Source organism: Emydura macquarii, unplaced genomic scaffold (assembly GCF_026122565.2).
Source record: "Emydura macquarii macquarii isolate MOO-44397 ecotype Brisbane River unplaced genomic scaffold, CSIRO-AGI_Emac_v2 contig_527, whole genome shotgun sequence".
Lineage (NCBI taxonomy): Eukaryota > Metazoa > Chordata > Testudines > Chelidae > Emydura > Emydura macquarii.
The window spans coordinates 1,522,511-1,545,777 of NW_027130664.1; the positions used below are offsets into that span (position 1 = coordinate 1,522,511).

The window sequence follows — 23,267 nt, forward strand, 5'->3', positions numbered from 1 at the left end:
GACCCAAATGGGAAATTGCCTTTTTATTTTGTGGACTCATGTCTGGGGGTCTTGCTAGGCCTGGGTGTCATTTTGGGGGGGCAGGATACACCCCAGAGTGGGGCTTTCACCTGACAATTCTAGATCGAAACCACAAACGATATGCAGCTCCAAGGCCCCCACTAGACATTAATTAACCCTGTCCACGCAGCCCAGCTCCCCCAGGGACAAACCACATCTGGCACAGAAACACCGGGAGCTGAAGATGGAAATTCAGCTGGCGGAGGAGGCGTGAGATCAGGGAGGCTGCGGGTTGGCCTGCGGCGAGGGTGTCTTCCAAGTGCAATTCAGGTTCATGTGAGTCTGCTCTTCCCAGGAGCAGCTGGAGAGAAGAGGCCATATACTCCCGGCCGCCTTCCCTCCCCTCCCCTCCCTTGCTGCTCGGATCCCTCTTCTGCTTGGCTTGGTAAGTTTCCGGGGGATTAATTGCAAGGCCTTGCTTCGCGACTGGCTGCCAAGTGTCCTTCGAGAGGCGTTTGGACGCCCTGGCCTGTGCAGCATGAGGCGCCTGGGTCCGGCTGTGCAAAGCCCACTCCAGATGTGCAACCGGGGCCCAGCTAAGAGCTGCTCTCCCCAGCTACCAAGACCCGCCCCGGGAGCTGGTGGCTGAGTTCAAAGGGGCGTGGGGTGAATGTGGGGCTGGAGATGGTTCTGACCCGTCAGATCAAGCGCTGCTTCCTATTGTGTGTGCGCAGCAGAAATCCAGGCGTGTCTCACGCACAGCTGCCACTGGCTAATGGAAAAACGTGCAGCAGCGTAGCCTGAGCCAGGCCTTCTGGGGTCTAAACCCTGCTTTGCCACTGACTCGGCGCGTGACCCAGAACCCTCCTTTCCCCATTCGCTGTTTCCCCTCAGGCATGGGACGGGTGACATGGCCTCTGCTCTCAGGGGCGCCCGGGGACCCTCAGCCCTGGACGCACTTGGCACACGTCAGCGAAGGTGTTAAATGGGCAGGAGAATCGTGCAGGGTTTCCGTGTTGCTTCCCGCTGTCCCTGGCGCCCCTCCCCTTACACCTAGATTGTAAGCTGCTGGGGGCAGGGACTGATGGCGCAGAGCCCTGCACCCCGGGGCCCTGGCCGTGAGGCGGACTCCTGCAGCGGGACTGGGATCCCGCCGGTCCCCCCGCCGGCATAGTGGGAGCGGGATTCAAGGAGGGTCCCACGCGGGTTCTGCTGCTGGGCGCCAGGGCAGCGAGAACCAGTGACGACGGAGCAGGGCCCAGAGAACTGAGTTCAGTGAGAGTCACTTGATGGGCAGGACACGCGCTGCCAAAGCCAGACCTGCTCTGGTATCCGGCAGACGCAGGAATGGCCCCTGGCCGGGTTCTACAAGTCGGGGTTGGACCAGACACCTCCTGAGCTCCCTGCCAACCCCCATCTTCTAGGAGTCTGTCTCCCCTTCCTGAGGCTACGATTTTGGCTGGCACATTTTTAGTCGATTTCACGGCAAGGGCCCCAGATAATGGAGTTTTTGCTCCACCAACGTACCCGGAGTATGGGGGGAGGGGGCCTTAACGTCCAGGCTGGATGTGTCTAGCTTCCGCTTGCAGCCACTGGATCCTGTGAGGCCCTTTCCTCCTAAAGCAGCGTCTGCGCCCAGGGACCTCTGCCCCGCGAGGGTGCTTGTGGACCGTGATCGCGTCACCTCTGAAGCCCGCCTGGAGAGATGGATGACGCTTCCCGAGGCTGGCACGAGAAGGCGGGTTTTAAAGACCTTGACTTGTTCTCGTCAGCTCCCCTCTGACTCCTTTCAGATCTGCTGGGGCCGCGGGATGGCTTCTCCCCTGGAACAGGCGCTCGGGGTGATGGTCGGCACGTTCCGGAAGTACTCCGGCAAGGAGGGGGACAGATACAAGCTCAGCAAAGCGGAGATGAAGGAGCTGCTCCTGGCAGAACTGCCCAGCTTCGTCGGGGTAAGTGCGAGGGAGAGGCAGGGGCGCCGGGGCTCGAGCTGACCCGCAGCCAACCTCGTCCCCAGATAATACCAGCAGCGGCTGATGTGGCCCAGATCTCCATAGCTCTCCAAAGGAAGCATCGGCTGGGGAAACTGAGTCACGGGCAGGGGAAATGATTTCCTTAAGAACATGCAGCCGGTCAGTGGTGGAGCCAGGAATAGAACCCAGGCATCCTGGCTCCCAGCCCCCTGCTATAACCCCCCCCACCCCCAACTCTGAGCTAAGAGCAGAACCCAGGAGTCCTGGGGCCCAGCTCAGTGCTGTAACCACTATCCTATCCTGCCTTTTCACGGTACAGCAGCCCATAGAGCCTGGATTCATATTTGACTGGGGTTCAGCGCCCAGGCTGTGCAGGTTTCGCATTAGGAGCCCGTCTCTCTCCCTTCTCCCGCTGCAGGACCAAGTGGACGAAAGCGATCTCAAGAAGCTGATGGGGAACCTGGATGACAACGGGGACGAGGAGCTGGATTTCCAGGAGTACGCGGTGTTCCTGGCCCTCACCGCCCGGCTGTGCGACGAGTTCTTCCAGGAGTGTGCCGACGAGAGGAACCGGAAGATCTGAGCCCGGAGCCGCCCTGCGTGGCCGCTGCGTGTGTACATGTGGGGCGGCGGGTGTGGGGGGCCCAGCACACAGTAAAGATGCTTCAGCCAGATGTTTCCATTGTCTTTCATGAGCAAGGCTACTCACAGGCTTCCCTGTCTCCCCTTATGACGCCCCCAGCTGCCCATCCAACCCGGAAGCTGCCAGACAGAGATGCAGACAGGGGCCTTCCGGCAAACAGCCTGTCGTGCCCCTGCCTTGCCGGTGAAACCTCCGTGGCAGGAGCAGAAGGGCAGGGGGTGGGTAAAACCCTGGGCTGGGGAGAAGGACCCAGACTGATCTGACGTACAGGGTCTCGCAGGATGATCCTCACGCCCCCTCACTTCCCATCAGGTGCTCGGATACCGTGCCCATCAGCGGGTATCAGGATTCAGCTAGAACAGCCTGCTAGTCCACCACGGGCGGGCGCCCACCCGCCTGCTAGTCCACCACGGGCGGGCGCCCACCCTCCCTGAACCAGCCTTCCCCAGTCCTGCTGGGGTCCCCGGGGCAATCTCAGCCTGGCCACACGACTTTAGGACTGGATTGATTTTGCAAACACACAGGGAGAGTCGGGTGCCAGCAGCCGTAAGCAGAGCGTCGGGGCTTTGCTTGGCGGGAGAGTGTAGATTCCTAGATCCCAAGGCCAGACATGACCGCTGGGATCATGTAGTCTGTGCAGACGCCTCCTGCATGGCGTGGGCCAGAGAACTGTCTCCAAAGAACTCCTAGAACAAAGCTCTGAGGAACGTCCCAGCATGGCTTTAAAACGGCCCGTGAGGGAGAACCTCCCCGCCCTGCCCCTTGGCCAGTCGTGCCCCGGGATATTTACTCTCACTGTGAAAAATGTACCCCTCATTTCCACTCTGAACCCGGCTACCTTCCGACTCCAGCCGGGGGCCGGGTCGGACCTTCCGCGTGTCTTTGCTCTCGCAGGGACGTTAAGAACATGAGGAAGCCCCAGGGAGGCAGCTGGGGTCCGAAGAAGGCATGAGGCCGAGCCCCACGGCCGCTCTGTTCGCTTCTGGGGCCTTCTGCACTAGGATGTGGGGGGCAGCGCTGGAGGGCTCACAGACTATTTAAAGGGACACTGCCCCATTCCTACACCTCACAGAGAGGGGAGTGGAAGCTCTTGCTTTTATTCGACACCCTTCACCCCAAAGGACCCCCACGGGCTGTAGGTCACAAAGTGCCACTGAAATGCAGCCACCTCCGTAGCAGAAAGCCCGGCATGCTGCACACCTGCGCGTCTCTGGGGGGATTTTACGAGCCACGCAGAAGCAGCAGAGCCTTTTCTTATTGGGCCGCACCCTTACAACCACGTGGAATTCAGGGATTCATCTCAGCAGGGTGATTCTGAGCCGGGGTCGCTCGGAGATTTGGAGTTTCAAACTTCAGACCACGCAGCCACCCTCCCTGGCTGGGTGGTTTTATTATTAGATGGAGCTGGCAACGTGCTCCTAGTTGCTTGCCGTGAGAAGCCCACTCGGTCCAAGAGCTGGAATCGAACCAGTCCCCTTCCGCTGTCAGGGCTGCGTCAGAGCTGGGAACGGCACCCAGGCGTACAAGGCGGGCCTGGGCCCCCACTACGTAACTTCCTCGCCCTGGTAGGAAGAGACATGAAGGGTCTTTTAGGGGTGGGCTGCGACACGCACCTGCGGCTGAACCCCTGAGTGTCAGGCTCTGAAGAGGATACAGGAAAGAAATGGGGTCGCACAGGCCCTGTCTAGACCCCCCCTTGGGCAGGAAATCTCCCCCCAGGGCTGGAAGGGCGCCTCGCATACAACAGTCACTGCTGTTGCAGCCAACACAGTCATAAAATCTCAGTCAAATGATCCAGCCCCCTCTTAAAACCCCTTCGCTTCTCTGCCCCCCGCCTGGAAGAAGGCAGCTCCAGGACCTCCCTCCTGGGATCCTCAGAAAGCTTCCCCGCCTGGCCGCGTGCCTGGCCTGTTTGTCGCAGGGGATGAGTGAGAGGAGGGGTTCTAGCGAGGGAAGGTGAAGAAAACACCTAGGGAGCTGAGCTCTGGGGGTGTGTGTGTGTTAAACACGCACAAAATGCTGCCCCCGGCACACACCTGCCTAGGCCAGGTGACTATCACTGTATTGCCATAACTCAACGCCTCTCCCCCCCCCCGGGATCCATTATTGCCTGCGCTGTCAAGCCCGTCATGAACTAGCCAGGGCTCAGCCCTGCGTGCTTTCTGGGGGGTGCTCTGCAATAACAAGACTCAGAGCAAAGTCCGGCTCTGCCACGCGGGGCTTTTATTTCAGGCAAAGAGCCTGCAACGTAGTTGAGCCCCCTCTGCGAGCTCAGGTATCCTGACCGCACTGGGCTAAGCGCCAGGCTCCACCGGGTCCTTAAGACCGGCTCTCCCAGCATTGGCAGCCCCACTGAAAGGAAATGGGGGGGGGTGTCTCCTTTGCACATGAGTTGATCATTTAAGTATCCTGTGAGATGGGAAACTGACCCCGCTCCTTCCTCCATTCCTGCCTGCTCTGAATTAGCTTCGCTCCCCACCTGCCCGTGCACAGGTTCAGCTAAAAGCCAGAGTCATTCACCACGATCATAGCTGGCTCATCCCTGTGCCACTCCCCTCTAATACACTCATCTACGGAGAACAAGATCCGACATGCAGAGAGCCGGCACTAAAATCCTTCACTCAGAAGCTACCCCCCAGAGACAGCCCTGTGTGCTATTTATACAGGCCCAAACCACCAACAAAACCAGCTGATTTTTCCCCTCTTTAAAATGTCCCTTCTCACTCTTTCCATTCTTTCCCCAGCTCTGGAAACACTTGGATAACAACCTCCCTGAGTGGGCCTTTTATAACACAGCTGGGCTGCCCCACGCCCCTGCCGGGAACCAATCCCTTCCCACATGGAGAAAGGAAATTGACAACAGGTTTAACCGAGTTCTTAATTGGGAGACCAGACCCAAACCCCGGAGGGGTAGGGGGAAGTTGCTCTGCTAAAATGATCTTTAAATACATTATTTTAAAGACAAAAACGCAGGCCAGATCCTCTCTCAATGCCAGAAGCAGCTACATTTCCAGAGAGGGTTGTTTACAGCTGCAGGAACTGGTGTCTATTTTCTGTATATTTATGGTGCATGATTTAAAGAGCTGTGGATTTTATTTTGTTAATTTTTGTTTGCCAGATATCCCGGCATTCTCAGTGTAAAAAACCAAGAACTTCCAGGGTGAATGACATTTAATTATCCAGCCCTCAACCATCAGCTCAAAAGATCTAAAAGCTGAATCAACAGATCAGAAATCGCGAATGTGCTTTTTCCCTATCATGGCGAGCCTTTCTCTTAGCTACTCGGTCCATGCCCTCTGTTACCAGAGCATCTCAACATCTTACAAGGTTTTTAAACCATTTATCTAGGAAGTTTTACCAGGTTTACAAATCCCTGGGTGTAAAGATCAGAAACAAACCAATCACGACAACTGTTCACTTTTGTGTATGGAGATGTTAAACAGGAACACAGTCACTGGCGCTTTCTGTCTACTGGGGTGTTACCCTATTACAGGGCGAGCATCGCACAAGACCTGTGATATGTTGTGTGTTGTATCTCAGAAGCGTTGATGTGTTTATCTGGTCACCCCCTTCTCCAAGAGGGGGGAAACAAGGCACAGAAGGTGGCTCCAGGAAGGTGCTTAGGCAAGTTTCAGGTTTGGGGCGTAAATCCAAGTTTTGGCGCCACTATGATACAGAAAACTCCCGTTGAACCCTGTAGGCACCTAAAATGACCTTGGCACCTCTGGACACATGCCCTGCTGCTGTTGTCTAGGGCTCTGGGCGCTCACTTCCCACCTAAGACCCATGAACCGGGAGAAGACAGGCGGTTGGCTGTCCCGGTTGTGTGCGGCGCCTGATATCCGAGCACACCTACTGGGGCAGGTCCTGTTCAAAAGCCGGCTGAGGGAGGAGCAGCCGGTGTCCACCTTATACATTTTCACTCTGTGGAGAGAGGCAGGAGACCCAGGGTCAATTCACCCCTCTCTGCCAGAGGGGGAGAAAGGATTTGCACAGGGCAATCCCACCGCTCAGCAGAGCACTCCAAGCGCTGAGCTCTGGGATATCCTGGGTGTGCGGGCTCCCTCCGGCTCTCCTGGTGTAGCTGTCGCATGCTGGCTTAAATCACCAAACCAAGGTTGGAGCAGGGGCCTGGACCCAGGGTCTCCCTCCTCCCAGGTCAATGGGAATGTGTGAGCTGAATGCCTTGGAGAATCTGGGCCTAAATGATTTGCCCCAGGTCATGCAGGAAATCCGTAGCAGGTGGACGGTGATCCTGCTCCAGCAGCTTTTGATGGGGAGAGAATGGGACCCCGGCTCACTCACTGCTCCGGGACAGGAAGAGAAAAAAAACTTCTCTCTCTTGGAGCTCATTTCCCAGGGTACAAATAACAGCGGCTGCCGCGGGTCAGGACTGAGAGGCCCTGGCAGAGTGGTGGGCTGGGGGCAGGTGTGGAACAGCAAAGGTCCCAGACCCACGGTACGTGCGAGGGCTTTGCAATGGCCAACGAGGCCTGGCCCATGTGACAGGCCGGGTAACTGGCTATTCCCTCCTTTAGGGAGGGCAGAGCCGGATGGGCTGGCACGGGAGACCCAATCCACCGAGCTCCAGCTCCTTCCTCTTCTGGGGCTACAGCCAGCGCTCCTGTGTGCTCCACGCGCCTCTTCCCGGTGGAGGGCAGCTAACGAAACCTTCGCTGCACGTTCCAGAGGAGACAGGCAGCTCCTCGCCGAGCCTGGGGCAGCAGAGGCGCCGCCGACTCCAATTCTGCTCCATATTTTGCAGCGCCGTCCCGGTGGGGTTCCAGCACACGGGGGAGGAGCTATGCCCCAAATGGGCGTGGCTTCATCTAAATGCAAAAGACCCCGAACGATGCAAGTGTGTTGTCTGGGTCTCCCGGCTCCCGAGCCACCAGCGGGAAAGCTGGGCTAGCCCCATAGCGTGTGCTGTGCAAACTGAACCCTGGAAGTGAGTCAGCTGGGGGTGGAGAGGCACTGGTCCCAGCAGGTGCCCGTTTGCAAACTCCCTCTCTGGTCAGCCTCGGCCCGCCCTTCTCTGCCACTCAGGGAGTTGCAGGCGGTGGGACACCCCAGCACAGAGCTTCGTGGATGGCGCAAACCTCTGAGCCCCAGTTTGAGGCCGGATCTGCACGTTCAGTCCTCTGCCGCTCCTTGCCTGGCCACCGCTGGGAAGACGGAGCAGAGGGACGGGCAGGGCGAGCGATGACCGCCCGTGCTGGGTGGGAAGGGAGAGACCTGAGAAAGCAAAGGAGCCCAGGGCCTCCCCGCGGAGCGCCGTGTGCTGGGGTGTTGCGGATTCCGAGGCCAGAGCGGGTCGTTGCGCTAACCTGGTCTGAGACCTGGTCTGAGACCTGCCCCACGGGAACTCCTAGAGCAGATCTGTTCGCCGAAGCCCCGGTCCTGGTTTCAAAACGGCCTGTGATGTTCCTCCAGCTCCACGCGCAGCGCAGGGTGTGGATGAGAAGCCAACTTGATGCAACCCTTGGGTGGGTCTGGCTCAGGGCCATTTCCCAGACCGGCCTGCGATATTACCACAGCAGGCTGGAAGATCCCAGCAGAGTCTGACCCTGGAACTGGCGGAGGCGATAAATACAGGCTGGCTCCCATCCTCCCCACACGCCGGCGCACGCTTGGCTCGCCCGGATCCGTCGCCGAGGTGCTCGCGTCGGTGAGTGTTGTTCCGAAAGGCCAACGCCGCCAGCTTCCCAGAGGGGTGGGGGTGGGGGCTAGAGGCTGCCCTGATGCGCCATCAAACAACGCGGATGGAGGGTTCTGGGCTGGGGGCTACCCAGGCTGCCATCTGGTCTGTGTGTGCCGCAGCCCCAGGGGTGCAGAGACCGCAGGGGCGATTGGGGGAAGAGGGAAGCCGGGGGGACGAGGGGGGATTGAAACTGGCCCTGTGCGGCCACCCCTCTTGCAATGGACCTTTGAATTGTCGCTCAGTCTGTCTCTCCAGCCGGGTCCTGGGGCCGCTGTGTCCCTCCCTTTCGCCAAAGCCGTTTTCCAGGCAAATGGGGATTTACTCAGCAGCGGCTCTGCCAAGCGGCTGCCCGGAGCAGCCAGGGACGGTTCTAGGAACTCGGGGCTCCCTGGCCCGGGGGGGGAAGGATGAGGTGCAGATGAGAAGAGCTTTGCAAAGAGCAGTGTCGTGTCTGTGGCCGGCATCACCCGTCAGCCCAGCTCCTGCCATCTCCGCCCTTCCCTCCGCTGCTCAGGGCAGCCAGGCCGGCAGCTCCCCCGAGGGGCATCAGGCTGTGCTGAGCAGGGCACTGCTCTGCCTTCGCCCTACCAGGGCAGGTGCGTTCATCTGCCTGCCCAGACAGGGCTGGGGTCTGGCTCCCTGCACAGGAGGGGAGACCTGGGAAGACGGGCCCTCTCATCCCTGCAGGGCTCCATAAAACCATTCCCCTGTTGGAGCAGCCCCATCGTCTGTCGGTCTGCCCGTCCATCCGTCCTTCCTTGCACGATGTCTCTCTCTGATGTATTGTGCTGGTCAACAAAATGCCCAAAGCTACGCGAGGGGCTGTTCCCTGGAAGGTCCCCCCCCCCGCCCTTCGCAGCTCGTTCAGCTGCCCAGAGCCGGGATGCTGCAGGCGCTGGCAGCAGAGCAGGGTTACTCAGTGTGTGGGTGTGCGGAGGAGACAGAAACCTGCCCCTGTGATTCAGTGCCGTACTATTCCGATCCCTTTCCAAGGCAAGGCCTCTCCTGGGATCCAACATCCTCTGCGTTTTGCAGCCAGCGCGGGACCCGGCGGTCGTATGTGGCTCAATATTCCCAGCTGAAATTCCTTCCTGCATCTGTCTCTCTTCTGGGTTTCATGCACGTTTCCCCAGACTGTCCCCCAGGGCGCAGCTGTGGACGCAGCAGCTCTGGGAGATGGCGCCTCGGCTCTCCCGCGTTTCTGTGTCATGGGAGTCGGGATCCTCAGTAGCCCAGGGCCTGGTCCACAGCCCGTTGAAATCACTGGGAAGATCAGAGGTCTCTGGCGTTGGGCCAGCACATCTGCTCCCGATTACAGAGCGACAGCAGCCGCTTCGTAGCTGAGCTTGCGGCTGGGTTTCCATTGAACGGCCAGCGCTGGACTCCCCTCTCGAAGCCGCAAAGACCCTGGGATTGGCCCCCGCATCCATAGGCCGGGCCCGGGGCAAGGTAGAACATTTCTGGCTGAGAGCCAGAACCAGGGGTGTCCATAAAGAGAGAAATGTACCTCTGCGGCGTTTGGTAGGAATGAGTCCCGGGATCTGGCCCGGCCGCACGGGCTCTGCTGTCAAAAGCGCCGCCGCGGTCAGGCTGCAAACTCCTCCGACCCTCTGTCTCCTCCTGAGCTGGGCACTTCCCCGAGTGGCGTTGCTGCTTTCCCACCACCTCCCCTCCACGGCTCGCGGCTCCGGCTCGCGTCTCGCTTGTAGCAGCAGCAGCCCCCGAGGAGACTGGCTGCACCTGGCGGTGTGTCCTCGCGGGCCAGCGGACACTAGAGGTCCCGACCGGGGTTAGAGGGAACCAGGACCAGTTGCCCGCCGCTGGGAGGGATGGGGTCTTTCCCAAGCGCCCGTGGTCGGTTCCTCGACATGCACCATCCACATGGACCCAAAGGGCACCCCACGTCCTCCATCTCCCCGTGGGGCGTGGTCCCTGTTAACCCCCTTGCTCCGCTCCTGCCTTTCAGCCCCGCCGGAAGCCAGCCATGGAGGAACTGCAGACCCTGCAGCAGGCGCTGGCCGTGCTGGTTTGCACCTTCCAGCGCTACTCCAAAAAGGAAGGCGACAGACGCACACTCAGCAAAGGGGAGCTGAAGGAGCTGCTGGAGAAGGAGCTGCCCAGCCTGGGAAATGTGAGTCAGAGCGAGGAGGACGAGGAGAGGGAGGCAGGCCAGAACGGAGCTGCTGGGACGAGGCGAGAGCAGGCTCGGCCCAGAATGGGTTGCAAACAGTCCCAGCACCTAGAGGCCTCAGCTGCACAGACCCAGAGTGAGAGCGTCCCAGAGCTCACAAGCTAAATAGACACAGGGTGGGAAAGGAAACAGGCAGGGAGGGGAAGTGAGGTGGCCCAGATCCCACAGTGACAGAGCTAGGATCAGAGCCCAGTTCGCCCACCTGGGCCTTATCCACTAGACCACGCTGCCGCTTGACTTCTTATTGCTTTTAAAGTGTTTTTCGTGATCCCCCGTAACAAGCCCCATCAGCTCTGTCTGAACCCTGGACCGCCAGGGCCGAAGGCCAGACTTTTAGCCACTTGAGCTAGAAGAGTAGCCCTGGTAGCCGATGACAGTAGTAGGTTGTTATCTTCTGTGTGGGCCAGCCTCCAGAATGGGACATGGCAATTGGCACATGCTCCCCTGGGTTCTGGCGGGGCCTGGAAGCAGTTCTGCAGATGCCATATGCAGCTGTACAAAGGCAGCCAAGGGGCAACGCAGCAGCGTCACACCGGGTTACGTGCTGTCACCCTCGGGATGGAAACTGCTTCCTAACCGCATTGTTACAGCAGTTACGGTAGCACCAAGAGGCCCCCACGTGTGATCAAGGCCCATTGAACCAGGTGCGGCACAAATGCAGGGGGAGGGACCGTTCTTGCAATGGACAAATTATCGACCCCTTATTGCTGGCGGGGAGCAAAGCTCAGAGTGGTTTGCCCAGGGTCAGTCACAGAATTTGCGGCACAGACAGGACTTTCGCGTGGGTCTCCTGAACCGTAGCCTCGTGTTCTAACCACTAGGCAATGCGTCCCCTCTGGCTGCAGGAGTCTGGCACTCACCGCGTTTGAAAGACTCCGGGGGGAGTTTCCCTTTCCCCGTTATTCGTCTTTGCTCCTGTCCCTAGGTACAAATGAAGGAAGGCGCCTTTGAGGAACTGCTGAGCCTCCTGGATGCTAACAAAGATGGGGAAGTTGACTTTGAGGAGTACATTCGCTTCGTGGCTGTGGCCTGCACCTTCTGCCACGAGTTTTTCTTGGACTTCCCCGTGGTTCTGCCCCGTGGACAATAAACCCGCCCCTGCTGGGGTGCATATCGCTGGCGTTGCACAGGGCCTGAATACGAAGCAGGAGAGCAAAACTGGCAGCAAACGGGCCGCACCTAGGAACCTCCGACTGTGAAACTTCATGGCTGTAGCAGGGATTGAACTGAAATCTGTCTGCTCCCACTGGGGCAGAGCCACTCCCTGGAGCGAAAGGAAGCCCTCTGCCACGGAACCGTGATCCTCAACCCTGGCGAGGCAGGTCATGAAAGGCAAACCCGGGGGGTCGTGAGGCATTGAAAAATGTATCACAGTCTAAAGCAAAGCAAATCTCGCTGCCCCATCCCCACGCACCCTGGCCTATCAAAGCGAAGTATGCTCGGTCAACCTCTCCATACACCTCCCGTCCCCTATAAATCAGTTATATTGGCTGATCATCGCTGGCACTGGTACATTGTTTTACTCTTGCTTTTACAGTTCATCTGTGTGTGTGTGTGTGTGGGTGTGTGTGTGTGTGGGGGGGTGTCACATATATTTCTGACAGAATTAGGGATTGCCAGCCTGAAAAGGTTGAGAAACAGTGACGTACGGGGCTTATGACACACGGTTGAGCTGTACTGATTGCATCCCGCAGAGGGCAGCAGCAGTCAGACCCCACAGGCTAGTTCATTACAAGAATTTCCCAAACAGAATTAAGTGGCACCACCCTGAATTACACCACGCCGTCCTTGCAGTTATGAAATACGAATAATTCACAGCTAATTTTAGTTAAAACCTATCCCGGGCAGGGCACTGGAGACTCGCCACCGGTTCCAGTCCCTGAGGGGCGTTTGCCTTGTTCAGAACCGACTGTCACAAGCGTGGAACATGTCCAGGAACATTTGCTTATTCAGGGGCCTTATTCACAGCAGGTGTGGTCAAGATGTCCCTAGTTGTCTCTTCTGACTGTGGGTTGGCTTCGCTCGTCCTGTCAGACTTGCTGGTTTGAAACATTAATAACGACTTGACTGTTCAATAGCCCGTTGGCCGGGTCCCCCCAGCATGAAGGTGTGGACACAGGCAGCGTGGAGACCGGCTCCTATCTGGAGATAAGTGGGGCGACGAGGCAGAATGACCTCAGGGGCCAGGTGCTCTGACACTAGGCGGAAGGAGGCCTGGGCAGAGAGAGCTGCAAGCTGCATTTCACACAACAGCCTCCCGCGCGAAGCTGCAAAGTCATCCCGGCCTCTAAAATCGTCCCTGTCCCCGGGCCGAGCGAGGATGTGGAAAGGGCTTTGAAGAGGCTGTTGCTATGATTCATCCCCCCGTGCACCCTTTGTCCCACCAGCCCTACTGGTTTCCCATCCCACCGAGGCACTGCTTCTCCCCTCCTGCTGCTCCCTGCGCTCGCCGAGGCCAGGCCCCAGGATTTCCTGGTGCGTGTGGCTGCCGCCTCCCGTCCCAGCCTCCCCCTCTGCTAACCACGGCTGACGCTGGGACGCCCCTTCTTGCCAAACAGCTGAAAAGCATCGCCAAAGGCGGGGGGCGGGGGTGAGATGGCCCGAGGTACCCGTGCTCCCCGGCCAGCTGGCTGCACGGAGACACGCACTTTCATTGGTCTCTTTTTAGTTCTAACCCCCCGGGTGGGTGTCCCGTCCCTCCCGCTAGGACTATAAATATGAGCACTGTTACTCAGCCGCCACTCCGGCCCTGCCTCCCCTTCATCTTCTTCCTGTGTGGTTGCCTTGGTAAGTTTGTTTTCCACTGTGATGTTTCGGCGGCTGCTTTCGTTCTGAGCGGGCAGCAGTTGGTATTTCGGGGCTGCCTTGCCACACCGGGTGTGTGTGTGTGTGTGGGGGGGGGACGCAGCCCTCGGCAATCTGGCGGGGGGGGCGGGTGTCTGGCTTTGAAATATCTTTGGGGAGCAGATCCAAAGGTTTCTGCGAGGCCGTAACTAACTTTTTGCAGGAGTTGGACTTTGTGTCAGAGGCTGATCCTCGCCTCCGGCTGCTTGTGCAACTGGGAATGAGCGGGTCAGGGCGGTGGCGCTCTCCTCCGCTGCGGATTCGGATAGGTAGAGCCACCCCAGGCCCAGCTGCGCATGGCATGCGTGGAGCGAGACCCAATACCCGTCCCCTTCAGTCCATCCGGGAGCCACGCATGAGTTCTTGCAGCTGAACGCCGCCCGTGCCCACGGTGTGGGTGGAGAGGCCTTTCTTCTCTACGGGGTTTTTTTTTCTCTTCCACCCTCCCGCTGCCTCCCCACATTTTCCCCTCCGTCGCCTCGGGGCTGGTATTCAGCACTGACGCCGGAAGCCAACGCCCAGCCTTGGCTGCCTCTCTGAGAGCCATGGAGGCAGGCGGCGTTGGAAATGGGGCAGGAAGGAGTGAGACATCAGGGCAGGGCTCATCGCCAGCCCGGTGGGGGCTGACGCAGGACGAAGCAGGCAAAGTCCCCTCTGAGGAGCCTGCTCTGGGGCAGACCGCAACTGAGATCAGGAGCTGCCTTGCCTGTGCCACGAAGCCGGGTGCGACTACCCCTCTGCTGGGACCCGAGGAACATCGCACTGGCCAGCTGACAGCAGCAGATGGCACCCGGCTGGACGTGTAACTAGCCATGGTTCAGCACCTGGGCTCGCGATGTCTCAGTGACGAATGACGCCCATAACATGCTGGGAGATTGCTCTCATTAATAGGGGGCTTCTGGAGGCCTGACGGGCCAAACGCGCCTCTCGGGCAGTCCAAAGTCCTAGCCGAAAGACAAGACCCTAGACGGGCCGTGGGGTAACAGATCGTTCTAGGTCTCTGCCTCGTCTTTCTGCACCCCGCTACCACAGGGGCCCAGAAGCTCTCGGTTACTAAAATAGAAAGAAGTCTCTCCCCCAACCCCCGTTGTCTGTCCTGGGTCTCTTTCCGTGCTGGCAACACACAAGCAAACAGCCGCAGGCCGGGCTGGTAGCGCCGCGGCTCGCTTTGCACAGCCGAACTGGTCCCTTCCCACCACGGAACGTCCTTGCCCTGGCCAGGCCGGTTCCCAGGCGGGACGAGCCCAGCTCTAACCGGCCTCCCGTGTCTCTGCCTCTCAGGCTCGCTCGCGGCCCGCCATGGCCCGGCCCCTGGAGCGGTCTCTGGACGTGATGGTCTCCACTTTCCACAAGTACGCGGGGAAGGAAGGCGACAAGTACAAGCTCAACAAGGCCGAGCTCAAGGAGCTGCTGCTGAAGGAGCTGCCCAGCTACATCAGCGTAAGCGGGAGGGCCCGAAGCAGGCTCGGCTGGGGTCTGCCCGTGCCAATCGCGGAAGAGCAGCTGCTGGGGAATCCGGTCTGGGGGACATGATAACCACCATGACTGGGGGTGGGGTCGGGCCCCTGCCACCTCCTGCCAGCTCAGGCTGGGTGGCGATGGCCGAGGGATGCTGCAGACAGACTGGGGGAGTCAGTCGGCGCTTTGTTCTCCGTCACTGCCGTGGGGCGGGGTCTGCGCTACCCCACTTTCAGATAAGCTGGAGAAACGGGGGCCTGGGCCCTTGGAGGGGCGGCGCTGATGACAGCAGGGCCGAGGGGACAGAGCACCAGAGTGATGCTCAGGAGACCCGGGTTCAAAAGCTGTTTGAGACCGTGGGCGAGTCATTTCACCGTCTGTGCCTCAGTTTTCCTGCCTGTGGAATGGGGGTAACGATACCTCCTGGGTACAGTGCTCGGCGATCAGCCGGGATTGTTACAGGGGTGTGGCCGGGTTCTTCCCATGTGGATGGGATTGCCGGGGGTTGGTATTAAAGTTTCCCAGGCACCTGCCCCAGGTGCAGGGGTGGTTAACAGTTGGCCGGGCCGTTGGGGTTAACTGGGATATTTATGTTCTGCCGCCTTAAATATCCTTCCTAGTTTTGCCTGGGTCTGCGACGCTCCACGGCCGCTCCGAGCCGAGACGCCCAGGAGTTGCTGATGAGGTTGAGTGAGAGCGGGAGCTGTTCCAGGCAGTGGGAGCTGCAGAGACGGAGGCTGGGCTGGTGGGCGAGAGGAACCGAGCTCTCCCCGGCGCGGTCATGCGAAAATCTCTTTTTATCGTCCTCTCCCCTCAGCAGAAACAAAGCGATGAAGCCAGCTTCCAGAAGCTGATGAACAACCTGGATAGCAACAAGGACAAGGAAGTGGATTTCCAGGAGTACGCTACGTTCCTGGCCTGCGTCGCCATGATGTGCAACGAAGACTTCCAGGACTACCCTGACAAGATGCCACGGAAGATGTGAAAACCGGGCCGGGAGGTGGCGGGGAACAGACAGCCAGAAGCTCAGCTCCGGGGGCAATCTCTGAGTTGTATCCCCACCGGCCCCTGCTAATAGCACCCTGCCGTATTGGCCGTCACCTCCCATATCCCCGGCATTATGATCCTGTTGTTCTTTCAATAAAGGTTGCTTTAAAGAAGGTCCCCTGTGTATTTTGCAAACAGATTTTTTTCCTTTCGGTGACCCATTATAAATGCAGACCCTCATTTTTCAGGAAAATTTGGGTGTGGGTTTAAATTTGGGGGGGGGGGGGGGGTGACCTGAAGCTCACTGCCATCCACGGGCCTCTCCCCCTGGATCAGGCCCTCGGTGATCTTCCAGCATCAGCTGGATAAGCAGCAGACACCCAAAAAAAAGGTCCTGAAGGCACAAGAAGCTGCAGACACTCCCAGTGGCCGGCTGGTAGCCAGGCAGAGCAGCCCCTGGGGCTGATGGGAGCCCCGCCTGAGTAAAGACTTCAGCGTCTGGCCGCGCAGAGTGAGCAGCGAGCAAGCAGGGACAGGACGAGCTGGATCACCAAAAGGGTTTTAACTCCAGACCTTTAGCAGACACCTCTACCACATGAGCGAAAGGAGTAATTCTAGTAGCCGGTAGCAGTAGTAGGCTGTTATCCTCTATGTGCCCCAGGCTCTAGAAGGCTCTTTAGCTCTGCCTAAACCGTCTTTCTGCACCTGATTTTAACCTTCCCATCTCCCACCCGCCTCAGCGAGGATGAAACTGACTTTGCTGCATTTTCAGCAGGTTGCAGTAGTGCTGGGCAGGGGCGTTCCCCGCCTCTGTTCCCTCCCCCGTCCCTGCGGGGCCGTCAGACCCGGACCCTATCAGCAGAGCAGCCCAGGGCCGGCTCTTGTGCGATGAGATGCCAGGGCCTGGGTCTGCCTGAGCCAGATGGACTTTAAAGACTGGAGCTGCAGCCCAGGGTGCGTGTGGGTAGCCAAGAAGTGGACACTGATGATGTCAGCTAAAGCCAGTTAAGATCCCAGACCCATTCCCTAGGATCGCGGCTCCTCCCGGGTCCAGCGGGACAGAGGTGCCTGAGGCTAAAACGTTTCCCGCTCCTGGCCCAGGCCGTCTTGTCCTGGGCTCACGTGGGATGGAATTCTCATTAGCCCCTAGCTTGCTCCTGCAGGCGTTTGCCGCTCCAGGTGCTGGGACAGCCAGGGCAGCGGGCTGGGCTGGGCCAACCCGGCTCAGCTGGCAGCAGCCAGCAGCACCCTGGGTTTCGGGGAGAGAGAGGTTGCTCTTGCAGCGCGGCCAAGCCGGGGCTTAAAAAAAATCCTGAGTTTTTTTTTACAACTAATAAACGCAGGGCTCTTGGTTTGTCTTCTGGTTCCAGAGGCGTGAGCAGTCACGTTTTGGGGCTTGTCTCTGCAGCCCCGAGGGCTGTGTTTCCGGTGGAAGCTGGGATTCTCAGGTGAGCCCAGGATTCCAGCAGCTCGTGGCTTTAAGGGACCCTCCCAAAATCACAAGGCTGCCGGCCCCGCTGCAAGAGTTGGCAACGCTGCGTGGCCATGTCACGCCGAGCTGCAAGGAGGGAGAGACGCCCCTCGTGACTGCTCTGCATTGCGATGAAGCCACGCACAAAGGCCTGGTTATTCTATCCGGCGCCATCCACCCACCTCCCGGATCACATGACGCCCCTCTGCGTCCTGGAGCAGCTTGCGTGTCCCTGCCCCCCCCGTTACACACCCGGGGCGGGCTCACCATTGCCCTGGGTCTTGAGCCGTCATGTGCACCAGTGCACACAAGCGGTTGCACCAGGCACCGGGTCGACCCGGCAGAGTCTCACGCCCACTGTGTGCTAGTGCAATGACTGTGTGGCTGCAGGGCAGCCGTGACCCGGGCCCTGAGAGTCTGGCTTCATCGCAGAGTTACGCAAACTCTTACCCCATTGTCCCCCCTCCCGTCCTCCCTTCTCTCGGTTTGGTGGTGCTTGCAACCCAGGCAAGCCGGCCGGGCTGGGAGGTGGGTTCGAACCTGCCCCCCGTGCAGTGAGGACACGGGCTAAACCACTGGCCTGCTGACATTCCTCCCATGCTTTCCTGTGCCCAGCAGGCCAGACCAGTCCTCCCACGACCCCTGGGAAAGAATCCAAGCAGCTCAGCTTAACGGCCCTCGAGGTCCCAGCCAGGTTGGAGTCAGACAGGGGAGAGCCGCGCGCGGGGGACAGGCCCTGGGGAAGGGCTTTGCACTGAGCCTCCTCACAGCTGGGGAGCCCATGGCCCGGGCAAGCTCTGCAGTGAAGACGTCTCCTGAGCGTGGTGGGAGCAGAGAGGGGGGACCCGGGGACCTCATGCTTCACCTGAGCTAGAGGATGGCCGGGCCTCCTACCCACACACCCCCCTTTATTGTGTCTTCCCCGTGCAGCGCGTCTTGCTCCTCCCTGGAATCCGGAGGAACATGAATTCCATGAGCTCGACTCCGCACGTAGCCCCTGCAGCCCGGATCGGTTATTTGCCTCCCTTACTCCCTCTCCTGGCCCTCTAATGCCCTCTCTGGTCTCTCTGCAGTTCCCTTCGTGCCCCGGCCCTTTGCACTGTCCATCCGTCTTCATCCCCTGAGCAGGTCTCAACCTCCATCCACATCCTCCTGCTGCTAAGCAACAGGTCCCCACAGACCCTGCGCATCCTGCTCGCCGGGCAATCCCCTGTCACCACCGGTGCGGGTGCCAGGCAGCAGCTGCTGCTAAGGAAACTGGCCGTGGTAACCTTGTTGTTTCCTTTAGCTCTGTATGAATGGGCAGCTCCGGGAATCCTCGCCCCAAGCGCTGCTCGTGAAAGGCGTCACCCACGGCATTGCGCACCAGGGGATGGATTCTGCCCAGTGAATCTGGAGTCACTCCTTTGCACTTCAGAGGGGTCCCGCTGGATTTACACGGGTGTGGCTGAGAACAGAACCCAGCCCACGTGAGGCAAGTCAAAGGCTCACAGGGGCAGCGGGTGAGGGGTTTGCCCGTCCGACCCCCACGCCCCAGGCCCATCAGAAGGGCAGGTGCCCGCAGCTGCAGAATTCAGCTCTGAGTCCATGTGACACCTAAGAAACATCTGGAGAGACACGGGCTGGGAGGCTGCACCCAGCCACGATCCTGGCAACAAGATCAGTTTTCCATTGGCCCTCTCCAGGGCTGGAAACCAGGGCTGTCTCTGGCAGCTGAGAGGGTATAAGAGGGAGCTGCCTACCACGCACCGGACTCCACGTTTCCCTTTGCGCTCGTCTTGGTAAGTCGGTTTTCTTTTCTAACAGTGGCTCTTGTGGCCTTTCAGGAAATGGCTGCAGCGTGTGCTGTGAGGGGCATTGGCTCTGCCGTCCGTGGATTCCCGCCCCCCGTTGTGCCCGTGCACAGTGCTAGGGGATCTCCTCCCAGCTGTGCACACCCCCCTGCAGATGTGCAAGCCCCTCCCTTGCAGGCAGTGTTAGAGGGTCCCTTCCCCAGCTGTGCAGACCTCCCTCCAGATGTGCACACACCACCACCCCCCTGTTATGCACAGTGCTGGCAATCCCTCCAGGAGACTGAGCTGCAGGGGACGCTGGGTGTGAGCTGCTTCTGGGGGCTGTCTCTGGCTTTGCAGCCGTGTCCTCCCACCAGCTCTCCCTGGCTCAGTGGGAATGGTGGGTTGAGATTCCCAGGGGGAATTCCTGGCCTGCCACAATGGCCGTTTTTCTCTTTGCTTGGAGGCTGTGTGGTTCATGTCCCAAAGGGCTGGCACTGAAGGCTGGGGGCAGGGTGGCATTTCCCCCCACTCCAGCCCAGGCGTTGGCTCTGCTCCAGTCTCGGCCCCTCCTTGAAGAGTCCTGCCTTGTTAACTTGTCCTGAGCTTGGCGACTTCCCCCTGCAGCTGCCCCTAGCTCCCTCCGTCCTACCGCGGCTTGCGACATCTGAGTTGGCGAGGCTTTTCCTGGACTTAGGAACCCAGCTCTGGCTGGAGAACAATGACATTTGATGCCTAGTTCCCTTAAAGGCCTTTGAAAGGCTCAGGCAGCAAGAGACCCACCTGGTCTGGTCGCTAGGGTGAGTCAGCCGAACAGCTCAGCATCTCTAGGCAGGGCCCTCGCCCCAAGATGCCCAGCCGCACCCTCCCTGTGGCTAATGGCTATCGCTCCTGTTTGCTCACTTTATGGCTCTGCAGTGCTAAGCACCGCGTGTCACAGCTTCTGTCTTCCTAGGAGCCAGCGCCCGGAGAAGGGAAACGGATGCTCCGGCACATGCAACTGCCCTGCAGCACCTCCCTCTAATCCTCGCCCTGAATTATTCACCATCCATCTGCCAGGCAGCTTCCCATTTCATTAGCACTGAGAGGCTCTGCTCCAGAGACCCTCCAGTCTAAGCAGACAAGAGATGGGCCGTTAACTGAGACGTGGGGGGACTTGCCCGGGGTCCCGGAGGGATCTGAGACAGAGCTGGGCATGGAACCCTGGTCTCCTGGCCCTGAGGCCATGCCTTAGCCAGCTAGCCCGCCGAGAAGCAGGCGCGGACAGGGCCACCTGCCCAGCTAACCACCGTCCCCCGGGTGATAGGAACGAGACACCCGCGTTTCCCTTCTGTCACTTCGATGAGACGCGGCTGCAGCCCTGAGCTCTGCCAGCCTCTTCCTCCGCTGCAGCGCAGGCAGCCAGCAGCCCGGGGAGGGACCGGATGCAACCGGCTTCACCACCTCGAGGCCACTTCCTCAGATGCAGTATGTGGTTGACCACCCAGGCCCACTTCGCGTTGGCTTCCTTTGCCATGAATCAGACCTTCCTTCCGGAGCCTGGCTGCAGCACGCATGGTCCCGGGGGCAGCTTTCTCTACCCAGCAGCCTGGCACAGCTGGGCGTAGAGGAGGAGGGGTGATAACAGGGGAGTATGCAGTGGTGCAGCCACATCGGTCCCAGGATATTAGCGAGACAAGGTGGGGGAGGCCATGTCTTTTATTGGACCGACTTCTTGTCTCTCACCAATGGGAGCCGACCGAATAAAAGATATTCCCTCTCCCTATCTAGTAGGAAAGGACGGCGTTTTACTGGGCTCGCTCCAAGAGCCCCTCCCTTCCAGGGGCTGGGTGCACCGGTACAGGTGTGCACATCTGGCTGGGTGCACCAGTACAGGTGTGAACATCTGGCTGGGTGCACCGGTACAGGTGTGCACATCTGGCTTGTTCAGGGTATGAGGGGTTACGTTTCTGAGCCAGCACCTGGGAATTTGGTGTGTGTGTGAGAATTCTCTAAAGAGACCAAAACCATAATCTGTTGGCAATAACCATCTAATCTCCCAGTATAAAAGGCACGGACGCCTATCCACTAGCATTAGGGACAGATTAGCTAATGATTGTAGAGCACTTGGAAAATGCAAAGCGCTGGAGAAGTGTTATTACCGCTCCGGACTGTGCATTCACCTTCTGCCCAACAGGTGACAGTGCTGGCCTCGGACATGGAAGAAGGGTTTGATTCCCAGCTCTGCCTCGTGACCTGGGGCAAATCACTGACTCTGGGTCTCAGTCTCCCATCTGCGAAATGGGCTGATAATCCTGTGTCTGTTTAGACCGAGCTGCCACGGGCCCTGATCTTGGTTGGTCCTACCACGCTACCCACAAGAGTGGAGCTATTGGCCGGAGAGCACTTTGAAAATGGAAAGTGCTGTGTGGGAAGCTGTCTCCTGCAGAGTTGATCTTTGCACTCACCCTCAGACCCACCATTGAGCTGTGCTTGCATTGCACGTCTGGCTTAAGGCAGCTTCCTACCCACGTTCACTGGGGCTTTGGCTGCACGCTTCTCACCTGTGCCGTCCTGGGAACCTCTCCAACCTCTCCTGGGTGTGTCCCAAAATCGTGTCCTTGTTGGTCCCCATTTAGTAGCGAGACCTCTCCCTGCCCTGTTCTCTCTTTCAGCTCAACCTGTGCGAGTGTGATGGAAACGCCTCTGGAAAAGGCCTTGACAACCTTAGTCTACACCTTCCACAAGTATTCGGGAAAGGAAGGCGACAAGTTCACCCTGAGCAAGAAGGAACTGAAGGAGCTGGTGAAGAATGAGCTGGGGCTGGGGGAGGTCAGTGCTTTGGAGAACACCTGCAGCCAGGCAGCGGGTTGGAATTCTTTGGAGGAAACATTTTTTTTGGGGGAGGGGGGTAAAAATGAAGAATTTTGGGGATCAGAATGAAAATTTTGGTTCTGATCAACCTCTTCTGGGTGTGTCCCAAAGCGGATCAGATTCTAGATTTCTGCAAAACTGAAAACTGAATAAAATTTTGGGTTTTTTTCATCCGAAAAATGAAAAAAAATGTCACAGGGAAAAAAATGAACATTTTTTCAAAGTCCCTCCCCACCTTTTCCTCCCCCGCAATTGGTCAGTTTGATCTTGTGAAATCAGACACATGGGGTCTGATTCCCAGTTCCCCCTTCTTGTGCTCAGGGGACGGACACCCATGGGAGTTGCTTCTCTAGGCCTGAATTTGGCCTGGTATCTTTGCCCACCGTGCTCATTTCTCAGGCAGGAGGCTGGTATTCTTCCTAAGGAAGCTTCGCGCCCAGTTAGCAGCGGCTGCCCCTCCCAGTTCAGTCCCCTCCCCGTGCTTGACTGGAAGGGGAAGTAATGTTAACTTCTCCTCCCTGTTCACCTGCAGGGTAGCAGCAGCTTCCTGCCCAAGCCCAGGAGCGAGGCTCCAGGTTTTATTGCATCATTAATGAGCCAGGTTACAACAAAGGGAAACAAAAACAGCACCTGGGGCCAGCTTTGATCCTTGCGGGTTTTACTCAGTCACTTTGGCTTCTCTCGCCCTTTCCCGCAGAAAATGAAAGAGCGTGACATCGACCAGCTCATGAAAAGCCTGGACCGGAACAGCGACCAGGAAATCGACTTCAAGGAGTATTCGGTTTTCCTGACCACCTTGTGCATGACCTATAACGACTTCTTCCAGGAAGACAACAAGTAGCTGGGGAACGGGCTGAAAATGAAGGGCACCCCAAGCCCCTGGCCATGGATTCTGTCCGGCTGCTTTCAATAAAGAGCTGTCTACATGCAATGTTCCCCCAGTGTTATTTGTTTTCTCCTGTCCATTTACCCTTCAATCCTTCCTTAAGTAACGTCTGTCCCGTCTGAAATACCTATGACCATACACACCTCTTTTCTTTGACGCTCCATCCATTCATTCCCCAGCACACCAGCTATCTGTCTAGTAACCTCTTCGGGGCAAAGGCTGTCTTCCACTGTGGAGTGCCTGGCTCAAGGGCCTCAAATATTAGGTGCCTCACGGCCAATGGGAATTGGGCACCTCAACGCCTTTGAGGATTTCGGGGATTGGTTCTCAACCTATTCACCACTGTGGGCCGCACCCACACGGTATCTATGCTGCCCGGAGGGCCCTGCGGGTGGCACCCGGCCCGCAGCTGTGTGCTGATCGGGCGGCTGGAGAATGGCTGGTTTAGGTCCAGGGGTCCCTAACCTCAGTCCTGGCGGCTCGGAGCT

The 23,267-nt window shown here is 58.6% G+C and overlaps 3 protein-coding genes and 1 long non-coding RNA gene across 7 annotated transcripts in view; 3 read left to right on the plus strand and 1 right to left on the minus strand.

Annotated features, from left to right (window-relative positions):
• The window catches only part of LOC137147304 (protein S100-A4-like), a 30,736-nt gene extending 14,764 nt beyond the window's left edge, over positions 1-15,972 (plus strand). Inside the window, exons 1-3 of one of the 4 annotated variants that reach the window (XM_067539317.1) lie at positions 13,067-13,295; positions 14,634-14,792; positions 15,631-15,972. In XM_067539317.1, coding sequence (XP_067395418.1) covers positions 14,652-14,792; positions 15,631-15,795 — 306 coding nt within the window. In that variant the 5' untranslated portion in view covers positions 13,067-13,295; positions 14,634-14,651 and the 3' untranslated portion in view covers positions 15,796-15,972. Of the gene's footprint in view, positions 10,449-11,433; positions 13,296-13,339; positions 13,386-14,633; positions 14,793-15,627 lie in introns of those variants that run through there. The other 3 variants (XM_067539315.1, XM_067539316.1, XM_067539314.1) reach the window with 3 other exon arrangements.
• LOC137147305 (protein S100-A2-like) lies at positions 22-2,556 on the plus strand. Its single transcript, XM_067539318.1, has 3 exons — positions 22-445; positions 1,794-1,952; positions 2,392-2,556. Exons 2-3 carry the CDS (start codon positions 1,812-1,814, stop codon positions 2,554-2,556), a joined length of 306 nt encoding a protein of 101 aa, XP_067395419.1. The 5' UTR covers positions 22-445; positions 1,794-1,811.
• LOC137147308 (uncharacterized) lies at positions 2,882-5,352 on the minus strand. Its single transcript, XR_010918177.1, has 2 exons — positions 5,046-5,352; positions 2,882-4,178 (listed from the first exon to the last, which is right to left on the minus strand). It is a non-coding gene; the product is annotated as an uncharacterized lncRNA (long non-coding RNA).
• A 4,722-nt stretch (positions 15,973-20,694) lies between the features above and the next one.
• On the plus strand, positions 20,695-22,806 carry LOC137147231 (protein S100-A5). The gene is made up of 3 exons (XM_067539126.1): positions 20,695-20,719; positions 21,695-21,851; positions 22,591-22,806. Exons 2-3 carry the CDS (start codon positions 21,714-21,716, stop codon positions 22,732-22,734), a joined length of 282 nt encoding a protein of 93 aa, XP_067395227.1. The 5' UTR covers positions 20,695-20,719; positions 21,695-21,713; the 3' UTR covers positions 22,735-22,806.
• The last annotated feature ends 461 nt before the right edge of the window (positions 22,807-23,267 follow it).

What these genes read in the sequence shown, in the direction of transcription:
- LOC137147231 (XM_067539126.1), top strand. Translation starts at nt 21,714, where the DNA reads ATGGAAACGCCTCTGGAAAAGGCCTTGACAACCTTAGTCTACACCTTC. An exon ending in ATGAGCTGGGGCTGGGGGAG is followed by an intron (nt 21,852 to 22,590) that starts GTCAGTGCTTTG and finishes CCTTTCCCGCAG; the next exon opens with AAAATGAAAGAGCGTGACAT.
- LOC137147305 (XM_067539318.1), top strand. Translation starts at nt 1,812, where the DNA reads ATGGCTTCTCCCCTGGAACAGGCGCTCGGGGTGATGGTCGGCACGTTC. An exon ending in AACTGCCCAGCTTCGTCGGG is followed by an intron (nt 1,953 to 2,391) that starts GTAAGTGCGAGG and finishes CTCCCGCTGCAG; the next exon opens with GACCAAGTGGACGAAAGCGA.